The sequence below is a fragment of the Puntigrus tetrazona genome, chromosome 15 (genome assembly GCF_018831695.1).
Source record: "Puntigrus tetrazona isolate hp1 chromosome 15, ASM1883169v1, whole genome shotgun sequence".
Taxonomy (NCBI): domain Eukaryota; kingdom Metazoa; phylum Chordata; class Actinopteri; order Cypriniformes; family Cyprinidae; genus Puntigrus; species Puntigrus tetrazona.
In genome coordinates, this window is record NC_056713.1 from 17,137,618 (window position 1) to 17,161,486 (window position 23,869).

Below are 23,869 nucleotides of genomic sequence, written 5' to 3' on the forward strand. Positions count from 1 at the left end.
ATTTGATGTCATGTTTTCCCCTCTCACTCTTCTATGCACGGGCTTTGCGATTGAATAAAAGTGTGAGCAGTACAATCCGGTGCTGAAATTCCACCCATCCATGTCTCGATACAATGTAGCCAGGCAATATTACAATACTATGTTGTATCGATCCCTTCACCTACCCATAATTAAAGAATGGCTTGCCTTCAGTTGTGGTTGAGAAGAAAAGAGTGGCATGACACATCTAACAATGTGTTCCCTGAAACAAGTGGCGCGATGCAACATGACAAATCCTTGACAGTAAACTGATTCCTCATTCTATTTTCTTTCACAAAGTAAACAATTATCTGCATTGGTTGCTTTGTCTTGTCCAGTTTGGACAATCTCAAGCTTTGCAGAGAGAAACACATTCACCTTTTAGGTGGGGAAATAAAATAACTACTGTGATTACATACAATTTGTTTATTTAATCTGTTGTTTTGAACATTGTAAACCAATCATTTTAAGTACATGACATTGCATTGTCCTGTAGCTCTTTTGATAAATATCAAACAACTGAATTTTCCTTATTATGAAGACGAAAAAAGACGAGTTATAAAACTATACAATCAAATAGTACAAATATGTTCAAAATTAAGTACACTAACTTCATTTTAAGACTTGCGCTATCAGTGGCCAAGACAAAAATGTTTCTATAAGGAGGGTTGTTTCTTCATTGTGGCTGTCATATTAAGATCACATAACTATTTTTGAATACTATTTCTTTGCTTTCAGTAGTCTGCTTATTGTCAGACACTTTGAGACAATGTGTCTGTGTAAAGGGAAACTTTATGTCCCATGTCTAGATTACAATACAGTCTCAGAAATAAAAGTTCAAAAGCTGTCACCGGGGCGGTACATTTTCAAAAGGTACACTTTTGTACCTGTTAGGTTCAAATATGCACACGTTAAGTACTAATATGTACATTTATGGTACTAAAATGAGCCCTTTAGGTATAAACATGTACCTTTTGAAAAGGTATTGCCCCAGCTTTTGTTTCTGAGAGTGTACGATAAACAGGTCAAAAACTGCATATCTTCTTGTTTTTGAAACAGGTGAAAATTTTCTGTCTGATCTCTTTGGTTTTAAAACCATACACCAGAGGATTCATAAGAGGAGGAAAGACAAAATTGGTAATAGAAACAACTCTGCGTACAAAAGCAGGAGCAAATTCAGATCGATGAGCAATGCTAGGAAACAATGTATTGAACTCTAACCACAGGAAGACGACCAAATGAGTACCACATGTCTGAAGTGCCTTAATCTTCGCATCAGACTGCTTATTAGTAATACAAGTGATTAAAATATGGAGGTATGTAAATGCCACAGCAGAAAGTGAAAGGCCGTGGTAAAAAATGATACAACTCAGCCCAACAATATTGTTCACCTCTGCGCCATCACATAAGAGTTTCAGTATTGGTGTCTTATAGCAGACAAGATCTGTCATGTGTGTCTGGCAAATCCTGTAAGGTACCAGAATAGAGAAAACTACAGTTATAAGAATAAAATCTAATAGCCACATCCCAGTTATGATTTTCACCAAGTTATTAGTAGTCATAATGGCTCCATATCTCAGCGGGTGGCAGATGGCGATATACCTGTCATAGGCCATAGCTGTAAGAATAAGATAAGATGCTCCGCCATTAAAGTGCACAAAAAAGCCTTGAAGCAAACATGCAGGATATGATATTGATCTGTCCTGAGACCATATACTATACAGCAGGTGAGGAAAAAGGATCGAAGCATTCATTGCATCATTGATTGGCAGGTTGAGTAACAGTATGTACATTGGTTTGTGAAGATTCCTGTTCAAGCAGATTGTAATAATAATTGTTAGATTGCAGAGTAAGATAAACAAGTATGTTATTAATCCAAATATGAATGCAGGATAAATGCTCGTCTCAGGCAGTTCCAGAGAGTGCAGAGTCAGGACCAGTGAGAGGACAGATTCATTTGGATACATGATGGATGTTTCTAATATTAATGGCCTACACAAACCAGAATAAACAAGCTGTTAATGTTACCAATAAAAATAAAGAGTAATTATCAAAAATAATAAAACACAATTTTTCCATAACTTATGAGTAGTTGGTGTCCAACATTTATCCATTTCATCCATTCATTTTGCAGTATCCAGCATCATTTTTCTAATATTACAACCTAAGAAAGAAATAAACATTAAACAGGCTAAAACTGCCAACATATGAGTTTTTTTTAATCTGCAGCTCATCAGGTTTTTAAGGAATATATTTCAATGCATAATTTCAATAAATGTCAGTCCTCATTACGTAAACCCAGTAAATAGTTGTTTTTAAAATAATGTTGTTTATTTCCACAAATTGTCATGCAAAATGTCACCTCAACTGATCATCTTCCAAAACTGTTGAATGTAGCTGTGGGCAAAAGTTTTATGCACATGGAGTTGGGTGGATAAACTCCCATTTGTGTTGTATTAGTCATGGAACGGCTGTTGTTTTGTTGCACTGCACAGGCCTGCTGGTAGATAGCGTAACTACACCATCTGATTTAAAAAAAAAAAACATCTTTCTGCTTAGTCATATAAAGGTTGCTAAAAGTATTAAAGATTGCTAAAGATATAGATTGTACCTGTGCAAATGAAATATCAGTTAATTGTTTTGGTCGATGAATATATGCTATTCTTTGACTTCCTACACGGCTTACAATCTTATATGGTCTCTGAAATGCACCATGTCTGCCAAAGGTGGGCCATGCACCATTTTACAATGTATAGGTCATGTTTTTCCCTTTTGTCATTCTATGCACTAAGCTTTTGGAAATTAGCACAAGTATGTGCAATAAAATCCTGTGCTGAAATTCCACTCATCCATGTCTCAATATAATATCACCAGGGAATGTCTTGCAATACTATACTGTATTGTTCCCTCCACCCACCCACAATAAAGAAATAGCCTGACTTCAGGTGTGGTTGAGGAGGAAAGAGTGGCATGACACTAGGGGTGTGCGTAGTAAAAAAAAAAAAATATATATATATCAGTATTTTCTTGGACATCAATAAAGATGAAACGATGATATTTTGATGAATGTGTTATTATTGTGCTGATATCTTGAGGAGTTTATAGACACCCGACTCCTAAATTCTTCATATTCTGTGTGGAGGTCAGTTGACGTTGATAAAACGTTGATTATTTGCTTTTTGAGCCACATTCTTACATTTAATCAGTGAATTAGAATAACAAGCCATTTGGGTTGTTCCAAGCGAATGAAATCTGTATCAATAAAATTAATCTTTGCAATGCAGAGGAAACACTGAAGCTGCCTCTGAAGTGGCATTTAGATGTGTCATTTAGTGCAGAACATTTATGTTACAGATGCATTTAAATAATGTTTTGATATATTAGGCTAAATATAAAGTGATGAATACTGTTGTTTGAAATTATTGAAATAATAAAAAGAAACTTTAAATTTGAAATTAAAATCGCCAGTAGAAAGTCATTGCAATTAATCCAAATCATCTATACAGTTAATTCATTCAGGAACTAAACACCTTATTCCTCAGAGATGCAAAACAGTGCCGTGGCTGTGTTAGGAATTACTTTTGTTGTCGAAATAGTGCAAAAACAGGCAATATGGTGTTTAAATCTAAATTAACTTTTGAACTGTTATATAAAAATAATATATAAAATATATAATGGCTCCATATCTCAGCGGGCAACAGATAGCGATATACCTGTCATAGGCCATAGCGGTAAGAATAAGATAAGATGCTCCACCATAAAGATGTACAAAAAATCCTTGAAGCAAACATGCAGGATATGATATTGATCTGTCCTGAGACCATATACTATACAGCAGGTGAGGAAACAAGCTTGTAGCACCTATTACATCATTAATATCCAAGTTGAGCAACAGTATGTACATTGGTTTGTGAAGATTTTTGTTCAAGCAAATGGTGATGACAATTATTAAATTGCAGAGCAAGATGAACAAGTATATTTTCAATCCAAATATGAACGCAGGATAAATGCTCGTCTCAGGCAGTTCCAGAGAATGTAATGTCAGAACCAGTGAGAGGACAGATCTAACTTTTTACAGGCACCAAAACGTTCAATACTGACTCATTTAAACATACAAAAACATATGTATTTTTCAACATTTAAATGTACAAAACTGACATATTGACTACACCTACAAATGGATTCTTATGATATATTGAATATCTATATTGAAATCACTGCATTAATTATTTTTTGTTGATTTTAGTTGTCATAAAACTGACCTTGTTTGCAACTGCATTATTAAACTGAATTTATATGAAATGATAACATGTCTTGCTTACCTGACACACTCATTTAAATTCATGGAGCTTTTTCCTAATGAGCTGAATCAGGTGTACAAATTAGGGAGACATTCAAAATGTACAGAGCTGTGGGTCTCCAGGAACAAGTCTGGTTTAGATGACTGACTGATACTGTACAGAAATAGTTATGTTTAGGTTTTTAAATGCTATGTTGTTACGAAAATGAAACGATAATGAAATTACTTTCCTGCATGTTTCGCTCAGATACTCTTTAGAATTATATTGCATATGGGAAATTACACTTCTGAGTTGCACTTAAGGCACTTTATGCTACCGCAATCACCAATGAAAATTCCAGTAGAGCAGAACAAATATCCATGTACCGTAGCATTCTGGTTAGCGCGGTTAGTCAATTAAAAACTCAACAACAACAATACAGAAGTCAACGAAACTTTTTTAAAGGAGATATATCATGTGTAGGACTACATTTGGGCTGCATTTGGGCTAAATGCAACATATCACTGTTCAAATCTATATATTTCGGTATAATGACAATATAATTTTATGTGCATTTTATATGTTGCATTTAATACTCGATATACAACAAAATATGTCTGTTAAAAGCAACAGCTCAAATAAAAAATTGAATTTGCTGAAAATGCACTAATCTTCAGGTTATGCAAGGTTTTATTGTTTTCCTTTAAATACATTTAGAGAAATTTAGAGCGTATTACACAAATATGTCATGGATTTTAATCAACAGGGGCATAGAACGGGGGATAGATTATTATTTTGTTTGGATCATAGACTTTTGTAACAAGACATTAATTGATGTGGATTTTTGTTATGTTTTCATGAGCTCATGTTGATCATGCTCTCTGACTGTACATGCTCTAGACAGAAATCAAGTGCGCAAGTGGATATAAGGAAATATCATGTATGGATACAGTTTGGCTGTATTTTTACAAATACTTATGGATTTTTATTTTAATTAAGATGATAGGTTTTGTTGCTCTCTTTATCATACTATGATTCTGACGTATCCAGAAAATCATTATCAAACATATCTGTCAAAAGCAGGACAGATTCTTCCTGAAAAACAATAGACACTTAATGAAAATTTGTAGTACATTTTAAGTTAAAAAGAATGTGCATCAACTATAGTTTTAAGACATTTAAAAATAAAAATTAATAATATATTTTAAAAAAATGTGAGTATTAAAATTAAGTAAAATTAAGAGTATTAAAAAATTATAACAATAACAGTAATCAAACAAATGTCAAACATGGTTTATTTTGTCATTTTGCTTCAAACACACATATTCAGACACTATTTATCTTACTCTTGAAACAGGTGAAGATTTTCTGTCTGATCTCTTTAGTTTTAAAACCATACACAAGAGGATTGACAAGAGGAGGAAACACAAAAACTGTCATGGAAAATATCCTGCGTATGTAAGCTGGAATACTTTCAGAACGATGTGCAATAAGAGGAAAAAGAGTGTTGAACTCAAAGAAAAAGAAGATCACTAAATGAGTACCACATGTCTGAAGTGCCTTATTCCTTGCATCGGACTGCTTATTGGAAATGCAAGTGATTAATATATGAATGTATGTAAATGCCACAACAGAAAATGAAAGGGTATGGTACAAAACCAGGGTAAACAATCCATAGATATTATTCACTTTTGTGTCTTCACACATGAGTTTCATTATAGATGGATTATAACAGATGAGGTCTGTCATGTGCGTCTGGCAAATCTTGTAATTCAAATAAAGTAAGAAAATAACAATTATGATAGTAAAATTAAAAAGCCACATCCCAGTTATGATTTTCACCAAGTTATTGGTGGTCATAATGGCTCCATATCTCAGCGGGGAGCAGATAGCGATATACCTGTCAAAGGCCATAGCGGTAAGAATAACATAGGATGCGCCCACACAGGTGTACAATAAAGCCTTGAAGCAAACATGCAGGGTAGGATATGGATGATTCCTGAGACCATATACTATATAACAGCTGAGAAAAAAGGTTTGTAGCACCCATTACATCATTGATAGGCAAGTTAAGCAACAGTATGTACATTGGTTTGTGAAGATTCCTGTTCAAGCAAATGGTGACAACAATTGTTACATTGCAGATTAATATGAACAAGTACATTGTTAATCCAAATATGAACGCAGGATAAATGCTTGTATTTGACAGTTCCAGAGAGTGCAGAGTCAGGACCAGTGAGAGGACAGATTCATTTGGATACATGGTCAATATTAATATAATAGCCTGTTTTAAAAAATGTAAACAGGTGTATACAAGTTTAATGTAGAATAATTTACAATTTCAATATAAATAAACAAATAATAATAATTGAGATTCAATCTAAATCTCACCAAACTGCTGAATCTATGTTGCTGTCCAAACATGAGCTGTCATTTTTGTTATTGTGCCACGTTCCATCTCCTACAGTATGGACAACTTAGCAATACTCCTAACTACAGCACGTCTGATTATCCAGCATATTTAATAAGATAAAATGATGGCATTACATCGTCATATCAGAAGATAAGGTGTCATCTTATTTTTACCTCATGGTGTTGGAAAGCATTTTGTTGTTATCATCTGATTTATACTTGTGCTGTTTACTATGGGAATGGATTATGTTATTTAGCATGCGCGCATTAGATTCTAATCGAGTGGTATTCTCTGTAGAGCGATATTTCACATGAGACAGAAATCTAAATTTACTGGTCTCTATATTGCCCCCAGAGATATTTTTTTTTGCTAGATGCATTATTTACACCTATAATGATTAAGCATATTTATATTTATTTCATAATAATCACCATATGCGGTAACTAATTTCAGATTTTATTCATATTTTATTGGTGTCAGGAAATTAAAGTTCTGATAATGTAGATTGGCTGATAAATGAACGCAACGAGAATGTACATTTTCAAGCTTCAAGCTATTGATCGTGCCCTAACTCTCAGGCGATTGAGTGATAGAAATCCCATGTACAGTATGGACACAGTTTGGCCGTATTTATGCAAATGACTAGCCATGGCTCACATCACAAATTCTTTGAAATTCGAATGAAGATCAGTATGAGAAGTAATGTTTTTTGTCAAATACTGTTATTGTCATGAATTCTAGAAATGTTGTTGCAGTTAGTTGTCACCAATATATACATAGCCAAAAATAGTCTATAATCACTGATTTTGTCAATACAAAAATAATGTGCTATATAAACACACAGATGTAAAGTGATTATATTTTGGCCCCTGATAAATTATGCCATCTGGAAAATATAATTCAGAAGACGGGTTTGAGTAGGGATGGCTGAAATAATGGTTTTATGATTGGATGCATGGCATATATATAAAATAACTTGCTGAATTGAACATTTAACATTACTCAAGCAAGAACTGACCTATGTACATTTCAAAGATTAAATAACCATATGCCAAATATGCCTAAGCATATTTTACTCCTTGTGGGTTATTAGAGATAAATGAAATGAATAATAAGCTAACGGTCAACAACAACTCGTACTCTGAGCACTGGATGATCTGAAGATGAAACAAGTCTGATAAATATGTTGCTAATATAAATGTGTGATACAGATAATTATATAGCAAATAACAATGTGAATATATTGTATGGTTAAAGCGTAATCATAATTTTAATACATAATTTCTTACATAAGCATCAGTTTAGGTTTATTATACGCTGTTTATCTTTCTTTTAAAACAACTAACAATTTTCTGTCTAATTTCCTTGGTTTTAAACCCATAAATAAGTGGATTCACAATAGGAGGAAACACAAGAATAGATATAGAAAACACCCTGCGCAGGTGAGCTGGAGCATTTTCAGAACGGTGTGCAATAAGCGGGAAAAAGTATTAAACTCCAAGAACAGGAAGACCACTAAATGAGTACCACATGTCTGAAGTGCCTTAATCTTTGCATCAGACTGCTTATTGGTAACACAAGTGATTAATATATGAATGTATGTAAATGCCACAACAGAAAGTGAAATACAGTGATATAAAGACAAAATAAACAATCCATAGATATTGTTCACTGTTGTGTCTTCACACATGATTTTCATTAAAGATGGGTTGTAGCAGACAAGATCTGCCATGTATTTCTGGCAAATCTTATATGGCATTAGCAGACAGAAAAGTACAAATATAATAAAAAAATGAACCAGCCACATCACAATTATGATTCTGACTAAGTTACTGGTGGTCATAATGGATCCATATCTCAATGGGAAGCAGATAGCGATATACCTGTCAAAGGCCATAGCTGTCAGAATTACATGAGACGCGCCACCATACAGGTGTACAAAAAATCCCTGAAGCAAACATGCAGGATATGATATCGATCTGTCCTGAGACCATACACTATACAGCAGCTGAGGAAAAAGACTTGTGGCACCCATTGCGTCATTGATTGGCAGGTTAAGTAACAGTATGTACATCGGTTTGTGAAGATTCCTGTTTTCACAAATGGTGACAACAATTGTGAGATTGCAGAGTAAGACGGTCAAATATGTGGCTATTCCAAATATGAATGCAGGATAAATGCTTGTCTGAGGCAGTTCCAGAGAGTGCAAAGTCAGTATCACTGAGAGGACAGATTCATTAGGATACATGCTGAATGCCCTTATGACTCAAACGAAATAAACGTATATACAAGCTAATAATGTGAGTTTACATTATTTAAATCTTATTAGAACTTTTGAAGTTTGTTACTTTCCAAAATCGATATACATCATCTTTTTATTCTGACATATCCAGAATCATTGTTCTTACAACCTGGGGAAAAAAAGCAATAATCAAAAGCATGTTAAAACCTCCATAAAGTGTTCAAAACTGCATAAAAGACTATACGAGACCATTGTTGTGGTATGTTAGCAGATCAACGATCTAAATTACATTTTAATAATTAATATTTAGATTTCACATCTATTTTAATGTCTCATACGTTATTCTGATGAACTGCTAATCTCATATGGCTCAGACAAATTCTGTAAATGTAATATTTATCCCCTTAAGCGAAAAAATCCCATCTAAAATTTGCTGTGTTGCTGTCATCCGTAATCATCTGATTTATATTGATGGATAATGCTGGGTGGAAATCTCTTTGTTTACTTGGGGTTAATCATGGGAATGGTGTTATGTGGCATGTGCGCATGACAACAAATGAACATAACAACTAAGATACTCTTTAGAATTATATTTCATATGGGAAATTACACTTCTGAGTTGCCTTGAAAGCATTAAGGCAATTTATTCTACCACAATCACCACTAAAAAATTCCAGTAGACCAGAAAGAATATCCATGTACCGTAGCATTCTGGTTAGCTCGGTTTGCACTTGCAAAAACAGGAAAAAAATAGTTCTGCACAAATATGTCATGGATTTTAATCTCAGAGTACAACAGGGAATATATATATGAGCTGTTTGTACTATAATTTTTTTTTTTTTGAGTTAACTATTCTCAACTAAAATGTAATGAAAGTCTACAAACTGTTATTACAGAGTTTACATTTGTTTACTGGTTTTGAGAATGATACATTTGATCTTGAGTGCTGTACATTATCTTCACAGAAATCAAGTGAGCATGGGGATGTAAGGTAATCTAACGTATGGACACAGTTTGGCTGCATTTATACAAACATTTATGGATTTTTATTTTAATTAAGATGAATTTTGTTCCTCTCCAAAATCGATCTATATCGATATATAACTGTAAAGTATAATAATAATAATACTAATCATAATCAAAAATCAAACATTTTGTAATTATATAATTTTGCTTCAAACACACATATTCAGACACTATTTATCTTACTCTTGAAACCGGAGAGGATTTTCTGTCTGATCTCTTTAGTTTTAAAACCATACACAAGTGGATTGACAAGAGGAGGAAACATAAAAACTGTCATGGAAAATATCCTGCGTATGTAAGCTGGAATACTTTCAGATCGATGTGCAATAAGAGGAAAAAGAGTGTTGAACTCAAAGAAAAAGAAGATCACTAAATGAGTACCACATGTCTGAAGTGCCTTATTCCTTGCATCGGACTGCTTATTGGAAATGCAAGTGATTAATATATGAATGTATGTAAATGCCACAACAGAAAATGAAAGGGTATGGTACAAAACCATTGTAAACAATCCATAGATATTATTCACTTTTGTGTCTTCACACATGAGTTTCATTATAGATGCATTATAACAGATGAGGTCTGTCATGTGCGTCTGGCAAATCTTGTAATTCAGAAAAAGTAAGAAAAGAACAAATACCAAAGTAAAATTAAAAAGCCACATCCCAGTTATGATTTTCACCAAGTTATTAGTAGTCATAATGGCTCCATATCTCAGCGGGAGCAGATAGCGATATACCTGTCAAAGGCCATAGCGGTAAGAATAACATAGGATGCGCTTCCACACAGGTGTACAATAAAGCCTTGAAGCAAACATGCAGGGTAGGATATGGATGATTCCTGAGACCATATACTATATAACAGCTGACAAAAAAAGTTTGTAGCACCCATTACATCATTGATAGGCATGTTAAGCAACAGTATGTACATTGGTTTGTGAAGATTCCTGTTCAAGCAAATGGTGACAACAATTGTTACATTGCAGAGAAATATGAACAAGTACATTGTTAATCCAAATATGAACGCAGGATAAATGCTTGTATTTGACAGTTCCAGAGAGTGCAGAGTCAGGACCAGTGAGAGGACAGATTCATTTGGATACATGGTTAATATTAATAGACTGTTTCAAAAAATGTAAACAGGTGTATACAAGAATAATTTACAATTTCAGTATAAATAAACAAATAACAATTGAGATTTAATCAAAATCTGAAATAATCTGAATCTATGTTGCTGTCCAAACATGAGCTGTCATTTTTTATCTCATACAGCATGGACAACTCAGCAATACTCTTAACTACAGCACGTCTGATTATCCAACATATTTAATATGCTAAAAATGATGGCATTACCTCCACATATCAGAAGACAAGGTCTCATCTTACTTTTAAGACATGGTGTTTGAACACTTTGTTGTTATCATCCGATTTATACTTGTGCCGCTTTGTGTTTGTGTGCATGCGCAAGATTATATTTTTATCGAATGGCATTCTCTACAGAGCAATATTTCACATGAGACAGAAGTCAAAATTTATTGGCCTCTATGTTGCCCCTGAGATATAGTGCCTAAATTATGTATTAAATACATTCAGTATACATTTTTGTACCTACAATGATTAAGCATTTTTATATTTATTTCATATTAATTACTATAGCAGTAACAAATTTCATTTAGCTGTTCAGCTCTTAGTTAACTTTAGTTAACCATATTTAATATTTATAAAGTAAATGATGAACTTTAAGTTGTTATAGTAAAATTACTTTTCAAATAATCAGCCACTTAAAGTCATTGTGTCACTAAAATGTCATCATGGGTGGATTAATTCTCTCGTTGCAAATTTACACTGCAGAGGTGGCGCAGAAACATTTCTGAAGTAATGTTTAGGTGACTGTAGTTTACACAAACTGCATTTACACCACAACTGAATATCTTTTGAACTGTAAGAAAATTTCCTTTTATTCCTTGACTCATGCCAAGTCGACTGGTCACCAAAATATTTAAATCATAAGGTTTTGTTTATTTTTGCTTGATCATAAAACCTACTTTTTTAACTTGTCCTAGGCTGTTGCACCAATTTTTTCTGAAAAATGTTTACCAGATCATCTTCAGACCATGTTGGCAAAAAGGTATGGAAGTCAAAGTGAATAGTGAAAGCGTTTCTAAACAGCTTATAACAAAAAAAGCAAACAAATGTGGATAAGATCTCCTTAAAGGTTTGGGTTACTGAGACCAAACTTGGTTTTCCTCGACATTTTTATTCTTTTGTGTTTTGCTTTGTGTATGAGTCTGTAATGTGTGCAGGGATTGGTTCTTCTGCACTGAACGTGATTGGTGAATCCTCACACTGGATGGCTTTAAAAGGGCGGCGCTGCCAAACCGTATGCGTTCGTGTCTTACCCTATTTAAACGGGCTGTAACAATGGGCTCATAACAAGCACAGCATTGGTTATAACAAGCATGACCTGAGACTACCTGCAGTGTTTTGGCACTGTGTCCCCTAGCGGTCAGGAGATACAAATAACGTCATAATGTCTTAATGCTTTGGTGAAAAATCACAACATTTTTTCTGCTTTTACAATTCAGCCATTTTGGGGCGTTGGCCACACTTTGAATTAGAATTTTGAAATTGCTGAATCTTTAGAATGCATTGTATAATTTAAAAAATAATTACAAAAATGTTTAGCACCATGCCCTGATGGAACTCAAAAAGTTTGTGAGCAAACACTATACTGACATTAGTCTATTGTAATAAGACTAATTTGGCAATATTGGCTGAACTTCTTGACTATCATTATGATTCATGTTGAAATCCTGCTTTTTGTACTTTTTCCCTAGACCGTTGGTCTGATTTTCACCAAATGTGGCTCGGATCTTCTCCAGACCAAGCTGGCAAAAGATTATGGATTTTGTGTTGATACAGTGATTTACAGTCATACAATGGTTGCTATAAATTTTAGGCATGGTGACAAAATGAGTCTGGGGCTATAACTTTGTGTGTGCCATTGTCACTCCAAACTGGCCATGGTATATTAATTTTGTAACAGCGACACCTATTGGTCAAGAGTAATAAGCTATTCATTAACCTTTATGTATGAAATTTCCAAAATTCTAATAACTTTTGACAGCAACAATTTCTTAGCTCCACTATGCCATCCTTAGCTCCCTGTAATTGCTGCTTGCAGCTCTATTTATTAGTATTATTATTTGCTAAACAAAAAAAATTTAATACATTTTTAATGAACTCGATAACATGGTAACTTCAAGTATACTGGATATAGAATCTTCAGGTACTTCAGAACTGGTTCAGAACAATTCTTGATCTACATTTTTTTTCCCAATCTTCTACTGTGCAAATGTCACAACCACCACACAATCGCTGTCTGCACTTAACTAAACGAACGAAGCTAACGCTGCCCCACTGCATAATTTGCCCATTTGGAGACCGCAGAAAGACTCTTCACCCAGGTGTTCCAAAACTTCGGAATCCCTGAAGACATTGTGTCAGATCAAGGACAATTCGGGTTTGGCAAGCCTTTTTCCAGCTCCTGGGATCCTCGGTTAGCCTGTCCTCAGGTTACCATCCTCAAACTAACGGCCAGACCGAGCGAAAAATCCAGGAGATTTCCCAGTACCTTTGGACATACGGCTCACAACATCAAGAGACCTGGAGCCAGTATTTACCGTGAGCTGAGTACGCTCAGAATTGCTATGCGCCAAAACCTCTACTAGACTAACTCCCGTTCAATGTATTCAACCACCTCAGTTTCCATGGTTTGGAGAAGTCTCAGAAGTGCTTGTGGTAAACCACTGGTTCAAGGAGAGTGAGAAGGTGTGGGACTCAGCACATGTCCATCTGCAGAGAGCAGTTCAGAGACACACAGAACCCACACAGGTTACCAAATACAATTGATCTTCAATGAATTGAGCAGATAACTATTTGGCAACAATGAGATAATCATAGCGGGGTTTCCCCTCATGAGGTTTATAATCCACACAGACTAATAACTAAGATGGTATAAAAGGCCCAAGATGTGAGCATACACACTTGTTGGAACAGTTCTGTTTCTGCATGACTGCTCAGTCAATCAGACATTTTATAAGCGTCATGTTATTGAAAGCGAATATCTCTCATCATACCATACATAGAGGAGCAAAGGACTGTTGTAAGTATTTTAAATGTTTCGCATTTATCCATAACATACTTGATCAAGATGTAATATATATTTCCTCTTTTTACTTCGTTTAGGACAATATCATGTCTGCAGCTGGAAACATATACAATGTGTCATCTGATCTGTCTCTTCAGGGCTTTGATCTGTCCCCTGAGAAGGCCATTATTGCGTTCGTCTTTGCTGCTCTGAATTATATAATCATATTGTTCTGCAACTCTTTTCTCCTCTTCACTGTCATAACCAATAAGGGTCTTCATGAACCAATGTACATTCTCCTGTTAAATTTGCCCATTAATGACCTTATAGGTTCTACGTGCCTGTTTCCTCACGTCATGCGGGAGCTTCTGTTTGACACCAGGACAATGCCTTTCTCCATCTGCATCACTCAAGCGTTTTTCATACATGTTTACGCCGTATCAGCGGTCTTCATCTTAACCGCCATGGCATACGACAGATATGTGGCCATCTGCCATCCGATGAGATACACTACCATTATGAGCAAACTTCACCTCACCAAAATCATCTCTTTGGTTTGGCTCTCTAATTTGACACTGATGGCCATTCTTTTCATTCTTCTCCTGCGTTTGCCTCGCTGTAGGTCTTACCTTACCCATCCATACTGTGACAACCCTTCCCTGCTTCAACTGGTCTGTGCAGACACAACCATTAATAACCTTTACGGACTTCTGATAACAGCTCTCTGTCAGGTGTTTACAGTGGGTATGATTTTGTACACTTACCTACGGATCCTCATAGCCTGTTTCCGTAACAAAAGCTCTGACACTAGGAGTAAAGCTCTGCAGACTTGTGGCACACACCTAGTTGTCTTTGTTTTGTTTGAGTGTTTGGGTCTTTTCACCATTATCTCATACAGGATAAAAGATATTTCTCCCCATTAAGAAAATTTATTGCTGTTGGTGCAATGATATTACCACCGACAATGAATCCTGTTGTATATGGATTGAGGACTAAGGAAATCAGGGTCAAAGGGGTAAAATTTTTCCAGCGAAAGGTTTTTACATCATGAACAAATAATACTGTAGTGTTGTGCTTACTGCTGTTTCTACAAAACGTAGTTTATCAGTTATATGCATTAATATCAATCTGTCTTTCTGTCACATTTTCTCTCTCTAACACACAAACATTTCAGTAGTATCAGCAATTTACTTCTTTTTCTGTTCCTTTAACAAAGTCAATCATGAGTTTTTATTATGATGGATCTTAAATATATATTCTTGGTTGTTTTATCTACACTTTTTTAGAGATTTTTCTAAATCTGGTGCACAATGTACTGTACTCATTTTGAGGGAAGTTTCCATTTTGATTATTTATTTTATCATTTTTTATTATCTTGTTTTTTACCTGAATTTTACAGTGCATTAAGTTATGTTATGTTATGTTACAGAAAATGTGTGCAAAATGAATGGATCATGTCCTGGTAATGACCTTGTACTTTTTCTGTTAATCTTACAGTGTACTATTATAGGCCAACATTTAATTTTTTTATTCTCTCACTGACTGCTGGCTTTTCTCAATACATTGTCTGTAAATTCTAAATATTTTAAATACTGATTAGTTTCATTATATGATTCTAATATGACATATGTTGATTTTGCTAACATATGATTCATCTAATAAAATCCTGATTCGGATACAAAATAGTTCATGACTATGCTGTCAGTCAATACTGTAACTGGGAAAACCATAAATATTCATTTGGATAAATACTAATTTAGCGGCATGTAGTAGTTAATTTGCATCATATTTAGGAAGCACTGTGTGCGATTCTAGTTCATGACCATAAGATGGAACCGTGTGTACATATATACAGTTATTTTAGTCTTTATTTTCAGTCTGTTGCTGTGGCGACATTTCCACTGAAACAAAACAAACTAATTGTTTTTTGTAGCGGCTATTCGCATTAAGTGTAAATAGGGATAGAGGCTGTTTACAGCAAGTGCAAATAACAATTCGATGCTATTTACATTTCTGATGTGATTTGAAATTGAAAAAAGTCAGAAGGCGGATTCGAATTTTGAGTTGTTTCCAAGAACAAGAGGCAGAATCACCTCATAATCTAGGATGTGGCTTAGGCAATTTTTTTTAAGATTTATTTCTGGCATTATTATGACAGGACAGCTTAGAATTGACAGGAAGTTAAGTGGGAGAGAGAGGGATCAGGAAAGGTTCTTAAGTCAGGATTCGAACTAGGGACGCCCAAAGCACAATGGCGCTATATGTCAGCACACTGCCTAAGGCTATCTGCACCAGCAGCCGGTCTTTTTAAACACTAGTATCCGTAGTTCTACTTGAGTGAAGGATGTATGTATTCTGCCATCTCTGATGGCATCATTGGGGGAATATGCGCACAGAATGGCCTACTGGCTGAGCATGGGTCAGGGGCATTCATGCTGTGATGCAACGGTGCTGTTAATTCAGACCCAGTGCCACGTTTTATGTTCCCAGACCTTAATTTATTTATTTTTTTCTGGTGAACACATTTTATCTCTTCAAAAAACGTCTAGCTCTTTATACCATTTAGTGACAAATTTACAATATGGCCTTACATTGTCATAAAGAAAGCTAAACCATAGCAGGACCATGCAACACAGACCATAAAAACACAAATTTCTAATGCAGTGTCTTGCAGACAAGTCTTTTCATAGTGATTCATAGTGTTAAAATACATTAAAAAAATTATTTTAGAGGAAATGTAAACTGCCACCTTAGCCAGTTGTGTTATTTTATGACAAATAAAAGTGTCTGTCACTATCAGAAAAAAAGTCACAAAGCTGTCACTATACCCCAATCACATAAAATCACCTAAATGTTCAGGTTTACGTAATATTTAGGTAATATTTGTAACTTATTTAAACATAAAACAAGGTCTGTGCTTGTGATTGTGAAACCTGTCCTTTCTGTCTTTGTTTAAAAGCAGTGAAAAACACATCTAATCTACATGATACACATTTGTTACATGAAGAATGAATTTTCATTTAATCTGTTTTTATTACAAACAGAATTCAGGATGTGTACAAAAACATCTAATAGTATTGACAGTAATACTGACCCACTGTACAGTATAGGCCTATGTGCACATAGATATTTTTGCAATTAATTTATGGTGATACAATTTTAAAATACATTGAATGATTGTTTGTTATTTTGGCTATAATATAGAAATTCATAATGAACATATGGATTAAACAGCTGTTAAGGACATTTGCATGCAATGTTTCAAGATGTTGGTGTGAGTAATGTCGTAATATATTGTATCAAACACTGTCATGCCACAGCAGACTATTCTGCCATTGGCTGCCTAACAAAACTGTGTCATCATGACCTCATTTATTACCTGGAGACCCATTAGTTGTTAGCTGTGCGTGTCAACCTTTTGTATACTGTAGCAACCATAATTAGTCATTAGTTTAATGAATGTACTTAGTTTAAATTAGTCGTGTTTGTTTCTGGTGTCTCAGCAGGGAATCACAGTGGATTTGTAAAAGCAAGATAATGAGCATCTTAGGGATATGAATGATCAATCAAAAGATTCATAACAAAGTTACACTATTAGAATACAATACTTGTATTGCTATGGCATTTTAAATCTGATATAAATCTTTAAATTCTTTTAAAATCTTTTAAAATCTTTAAAAGTAAATTTTAGTTAACATCTTTAAATAAACAATTTGTTTATGATTAAGTTATGTTCATCTTATTTAATACCTTTCTAGTTATAATTTGACATGATATCATTACATAACAGTAACTTTGATATATTTATTTTTGGCAGTTAAATTCTTACCTTAGTTATTGGTTACCTATGGCATTTTTGTAGCTTAAAATGCCAGATTATACAATATACACATGAAGATGCTTTTTTTTTTACTTTCTTCAATAACCTTTGTATATAAATACACACACACACACACACACACACACACACACACACACACACACACACACACATATATATATGCTGCAAAACTGGAAATATTTACCATGTTTTTATAACACATATTTCTTCTTTTTGCCTTGTATGGCGCAATCCTGCCTTTGTTATAGAGAGCAAAACATTTTTGTTTTGAATTTGTATACCTCTATGGGTCAAAGTGTACAGACCAACAAAAGCTTTATTTGTACATAATTAAACTAATTAAATGCTCATGAGAAACATTTTCTTAAATAACAAGACTTCAGTCAAGGTAATTATATTTTTGTTTGTACAACAGTGTTTAATTAGACCCATTAGACCTTGGTCATCAGTTTAGATACCCTTTAAAACCTTTCACAGGGCCCGATTTCAACCCAAAGCAAGATTTCAAGAGAAATCATCAGGTATTTTTTTTTGATCACCTAACTTCCAAAAACACTTCCAATTGTTTTGTTTCTGTTTTCTGTTACAGTGCAATACTGCACATTTTATGATTGTATGAAATATAATCAATGATTACGTGAATTATACTGAACATGGTATTCATGGTATTGATTTTAAACCATTGAAACAGAGTTTCCTAAATACAAAGTGTTTTTAATGGCCGCAAATGTTGTACTTGTGTAATAATCATACCCCAAGTATCTTGCTGTATGTAATCTAGCCATTGTTGATATTTCAGTGAATAGTGTTATTATTCAGATTAGTTCAGAATGTAGATCTTTTCACAGCAATCCTGACTGTTTCTGTTACCCTCCCACCAATGCTGAACCCCATCATCTACAGCTTAAAGACTGATGAAAGTCAAAAGTGGCACAACAGATCATTAAAAATGAGAGCAATGGCTAACAGTGACATCCACTCAGTTCAAAGTACTTATAATTTGTCAACTTGCTAATTATGTCCGGAATCTGTCACAGTGACCCTTTGTTTTGACCCCAGTGCATTATGTATTATTATTGCATTGTAATCATGGTGAGTTACTCATCTTTCAGTGCAAAAAAGAGAAAATAAATGATAGAAAATTAGTTGGTTGATTTAATTTTATTATGTCTCTAGTCCAACGTTGACTGAAAGTATGAAACTCAGAGAAAAGGTAGTGAGGCTTCTGAGAAAGTCAAAAGTGGCACAACAGATCATTAAAAATTCAGTTTTTCCCATAGTAGGAGATATATTTAATATTTAATATTATAACCTATATTAAGCAGAATGCACTTATAACCTATGATTACAAAAAACATTTCTCTTTTAAATGCTTTGGGATAATGTAATGTAATGTAAATTTGCATTATGTCTGATTTTTGCTTTGTATTCATGGTATGCTACCTCCAATTTAGCCATACGTTACACAAAATGTATTTTTAAAATGCATTTTTGGAGTGGATGATAAAAACAAACTAACAACAACAACAACAACAAAAGAGCACCACTGGCCAACAGTAGGCCAATCATAAAGAAACAGTAATATAAAAGATACACTAAAGCTAAAAAGGATACTCCAGAATACAAAGCAATTTGTTGAATATTTTACTGCAAAATCATGAAGATGCAATTCTTTCCCACTAGATGGCACTGAAAGACAAGAAACATTTGATAGACTTCCTACATATGTACTTGTCTCAAACCTCACAGTGTGGGCACATTTAAACACTATATTTATATGTGATTGTCTGTTATGTTGGCAAAAACAATCTACAGATAAATAAAGCCAAACAAAGAAGAACTGAATTGGAAGTGAAGCAGGTCAATAAGCCACGATGACATGACGTGAATTAAACGCAGTAACTGACCACTCAGCACCGCAGTGGACCTTGAATAAAAGATCTCACTGTTAAACATAAAAGGACACCATTTAAGACCATTCCATGCACTGCACTCACTCTCCTCATCTAGGATAAAGCTTTTCTTATGTATGATATAACAATAACAGTGTGATCTTATAATGCTTGCCAGAGCCATGGTTCACATGCTCTTTATAAAGAAAGGCCATGGTGCTTCTGTAATATACCTATCAATTTTCACTGTCCCATATATCAGAATTAATTAATTAATATCTGCATTAAGAACATGCAACTAAACTAATTAGTTTGTGAACGATAGACATATGGTTTATTCAGTGGGTCATAATGAAAGATGAAAAATAATGAAATAATGAAGTGATGAAAAATATATCCTTCCAAAACAATTCTATGTGACACAAACCTATAATAAAGCTATTCTGTGAAATTTTTCAAGCACTTTTTCAAGTAAGAGTTTTATAAGTATGAGCGTTGCCGTGGATTTAAGAGTATGCACACTCCAAGATTAAATCTATGTGTGCGCATGCTTTATAAATGAAACTGTTGATAGCACACTACTCACATACATGGGTAATTCTAGAATTGGAAGCACATTTTGTGTCTCTTAAGACTAATTTTTGTGCGTTTACTCTATTAAGTTACATACAGGTGCATTTCAATAAATAAGAATGTCATGGAAAAGTTCATTTATTTCAGTAATTCAACTCAAATTGTGTATTAAAAAAAAATCAGTGCAGACACACTGAAGTACTTTAAGTCTTTGGTACTTTTAAATGTAATAATTTAGGCTCACATTTAACAAAACCCACCAATTCACGATTTCCAAAAATTAGGTGCCAATGAGCTAATCAACTAAAAACACCTGCAAAGGTTTCCTGAACCTTCAAAATGGTCTCTGGTTTGGTTCACTAGGCTACACAATCATGGGGAAGACAGCTGATCTGACAGTTGTCCAGAAGACAATCATTGACACTTTTCACAAGGAGGGTAAGCCAAAATTAATTTCCTAAGAAGCTGGCTGTTCAGAGAGTGCTGTATCCAAGCATGTTAACAGACAGTTGAGTGGAAGGAAAAAGCGTGGAAGAAAAAGACACAAAACCAAGCCAGAGAACCACAGACTTGTGAGGATTGTCAAGCAAAATCGACTCAAGAATTTGAGTGAACTTGGGTGGAGATGTCCATAGCCCAAGTTGCTTGAAGTCCAGTGTTACGTTTCCACAGTCTGTGATAATTTGGGATGCAATGTCATCTGCTGGTATTGGCCCGTTGTGTTTTTTGAAAACCAACGTCACTGCACCCGTTTACCAAGAAATCTTGGAGCACTTACTGTTTCCTTCTGCTGACCAGCTTTTTAAAGATGCTGATGTCATTTTCCAGCAGGATATGATACCTGCCCACGCTGCCAAAAGCACCAAACGTTGGTTAAATGACCATGGTGCTTGTGTGCTTGACTGGCCAGCAAACTCACCAGACCTGCACCACATAGAGAATCTGTGGGGTATTGTCAAGAGGAAAATGAGAAACAAGAGACCAAAAAATGCAGATGAGCTGAAGGCCACTGTCAAAGACACCAGGGCCTCCACACCACCTCAGCAGTGCCACAAACTGATCACCTCCATGTCATGCTGAAGGCAGTAATTACAGCAAAAGGAGCCCCTAACTAGGTATTGAGTACATACACAGTAAATGAAAATACTTTCCAGAAGGCCAACAACAATTTTGTTAAATTTGAGCCTAAAATCTCCCAATTATATATCTTGGCAAGATGGTTTATTTGATCAAAGCTATAGTTTTAATTTAAATTTCTTTAGAACATATATAAGTGTGGCATATACTGATATAGATATATACATATGTTACACTTATCAAATTGACGAGACATGAAATTTCATTCTATAATGATTTACAAGGTAAAAACAAAATGTAATAAAAGCAAGACCTTTATCGCATTTTGTTTTTACCTCGTTTGCCTCTGTGGGCCCAAAAGTGTAAAAACACACAAAACACTCTGTACACTAACAACTTTATGGACTTAATTATAACAGTAATTAAATACACATGAGAAACATTTGTGATAAATAACAAGACCTTAGTGAAAGTAATTATTTCTTTGTTTGTACACAGTGGATAATTAGACCCATTAGACCCTGGTCATTAGTTTAACAGCCCTTTTATAAACCCCTCTTTCCTGAAAAACTGCAGGATTTCAATCCAAAGCAAGATTTACAGAGCAGTTGGTGGGTATTATTTGTATTTGTTTAATTTTTAGTTCTAAATTAACTTAACACTTACTATGTTATGTTTTTCAGTTACAGTGCATGCATTTAGTTTTACAATTGTGTGAATATAATATAAGGTTGACATAACAAAAATAAAAATATAATCTGCTCATAATTCATACTATATTTCCTGTCCTTTTTTTCGTTACGTTTATTACAGACAATGTCTTTATGTTTTCCCTATCTTACGCTGAATTGTTTAAAGCTGAAAATTATTAATTGTATATTTGTTTCAAAATTGCAGAGTCCAAATGAATTTTTCAGTTGCTTTCAGCAATGGAACAAACTCTTTCAACGACGGATTTTATTTAACTGCCTTTCGCACTCTGGCAAACAAAAACTACCTCATTTTGGCCTTGTCAGTGATCTACATCGTCACCTTGCTGGGTAACCTTGTTCTACTGACTGTTGTCGTAATGAACTCCAGCTTACAGAACCCCAAGTATCTTGCTGTGTGTAATCTAGCCATTGTTGATATTTCAGTGAATAGTGTTATTATTCCTCAAATGGTACCTGTTTTTGTGTTCAATCAGAATTATGTTTCATTTGGAGCGTGTTTTTCCCAAATGTTCTTCATGCATTTTTTTGGCGACATGGAATCTTTTTCTCTTGCTCTTTTGGCGTATGATCGTCTGATCGCGATCTGCTGGCCTCTGCGTTACTCCACCATTAACACCAACCTGAGGATGCTGCTCATAATAGTAGGGATTTGGTCTCTGGTTGTTCTGCTTGAGATTTTCCCAACTATTTTTGCAGCCAGACTCCCTTACTGTGACTCGAGAGAAGTAAACAGCTGTTGTTGTGAACACGGTCCAGTCTATAGGTTGGCTTGTACAGACATTTCTTACAACCGACAACTGGCTACAGCTAAGACTCTGATTTGTTTACTAGGCCCTTTGTCTTTTATTATCTTCACCTATGTAATTGTAGTGGTCGCTGTGACAAAGATTGCATCCATATCACAGCGCTGGAAGGCCTTCAATACCTGTCTTACTCATCTGCTGTTAGTGCTGATCTATTATATGCCTGTAATTCTAGCATATGTACTAGGAAACCTGCGATTAGTTCAGAATGTAGATCTTTTCACAGCAATTCTGACTGTTTCTGTTACCCTCCCACCAATGCTGAACCCCATCATCTACAGCTTAAAGACTGATGAACTCAGAGAAAAGGTAGTGAGGCTTCTGAGAAAGTCAAAAGTGGCACAACAGATCATTAAAAATGAGAACAATGGCTAACAGTGATATTCACTCAGTTCAAAGTACTTATAATTTGTAAACTTGCTAATTATGTTTAACATGTCCGGAATCTGTCACAGTGACCCTTTGTTTTGACCCCAGTGCATTATGTATTATTATTGCATTGTAATCATGGTGAGCTACTCATCTTTCAGTGCAAAAAAGAGAAAATAAATGATAGAAAATTAGTTGGTTGTTTTAATTTTATCATGTCTCTAGTCCAGCGTTGAAGTTCACTTCATATCACATTTTTAGAGGTCTAGTCATTCATAAAAGGTTACATGAAGGCAAAATCATTATTGTTTCATATTGTTCCAGCGTAAATAAAACCCTGTAAATTTAAGAGACTGACTGACTTTAAAACAAACAAAAACATAGAATAAAACACAAGCACACCAATTAGACCTCTCATAAAATCATCAAATATACCTTTAGTGTATAATGCAGTTTAAAAACAGTAGTATATATTT

At 34.6% G+C, this 23,869-nt stretch overlaps 2 protein-coding genes and 4 pseudogenes across 2 annotated transcripts; 2 read left to right on the plus strand and 4 right to left on the minus strand.

The window, feature by feature from the left end:
• Window positions 1–1,043: 1,043 nt before the first annotated feature.
• On the minus strand, window positions 1,044–1,985 carry LOC122358659 (olfactory receptor 51B5-like). Its single transcript, XM_043258525.1, has one exon. The coding sequence runs from the start codon at window positions 1,983–1,985 to the stop codon at window positions 1,044–1,046; it is 942 nt and encodes a 313-aa protein (XP_043114460.1).
• Window positions 1,986–5,624: 3,639 nt separating this feature from the next.
• Window positions 5,625–6,561, minus strand: LOC122358426 (annotated as a pseudogene).
• A 1,460-nt stretch (window positions 6,562–8,021) lies between these two features.
• LOC122358660 lies at window positions 8,022–8,959 on the minus strand (annotated as a pseudogene).
• Window positions 8,960–10,142: 1,183 nt separating this feature from the next.
• LOC122358661 lies at window positions 10,143–11,080 on the minus strand (annotated as a pseudogene).
• Window positions 11,081–14,232: 3,152 nt separating this feature from the next.
• LOC122359345 lies at window positions 14,233–15,176 on the plus strand (annotated as a pseudogene).
• Window positions 15,177–22,412: 7,236 nt separating this feature from the next.
• Window positions 22,413–23,399, plus strand: or40a1 (odorant receptor, family 40, subfamily A, member 1). The gene has a single exon (XM_043259509.1). It carries the CDS (start codon window positions 22,413–22,415, stop codon window positions 23,397–23,399), a length of 987 nt encoding a protein of 328 aa, XP_043115444.1.
• Window positions 23,400–23,869: the final 470 nt, after the last annotated feature.

Bases quoted from the DNA above. Each gene is read 5' to 3' on its own strand.
- LOC122358659 (XM_043258525.1), bottom strand. From the start codon at position 1,985: ATGTATCCAAATGAATCTGTCCTCTCACTGGTCCTGACTCTGCACTCT.
- or40a1 (XM_043259509.1), top strand. From the start codon at position 22,413: ATGAATTTTTCAGTTGCTTTCAGCAATGGAACAAACTCTTTCAACGAC.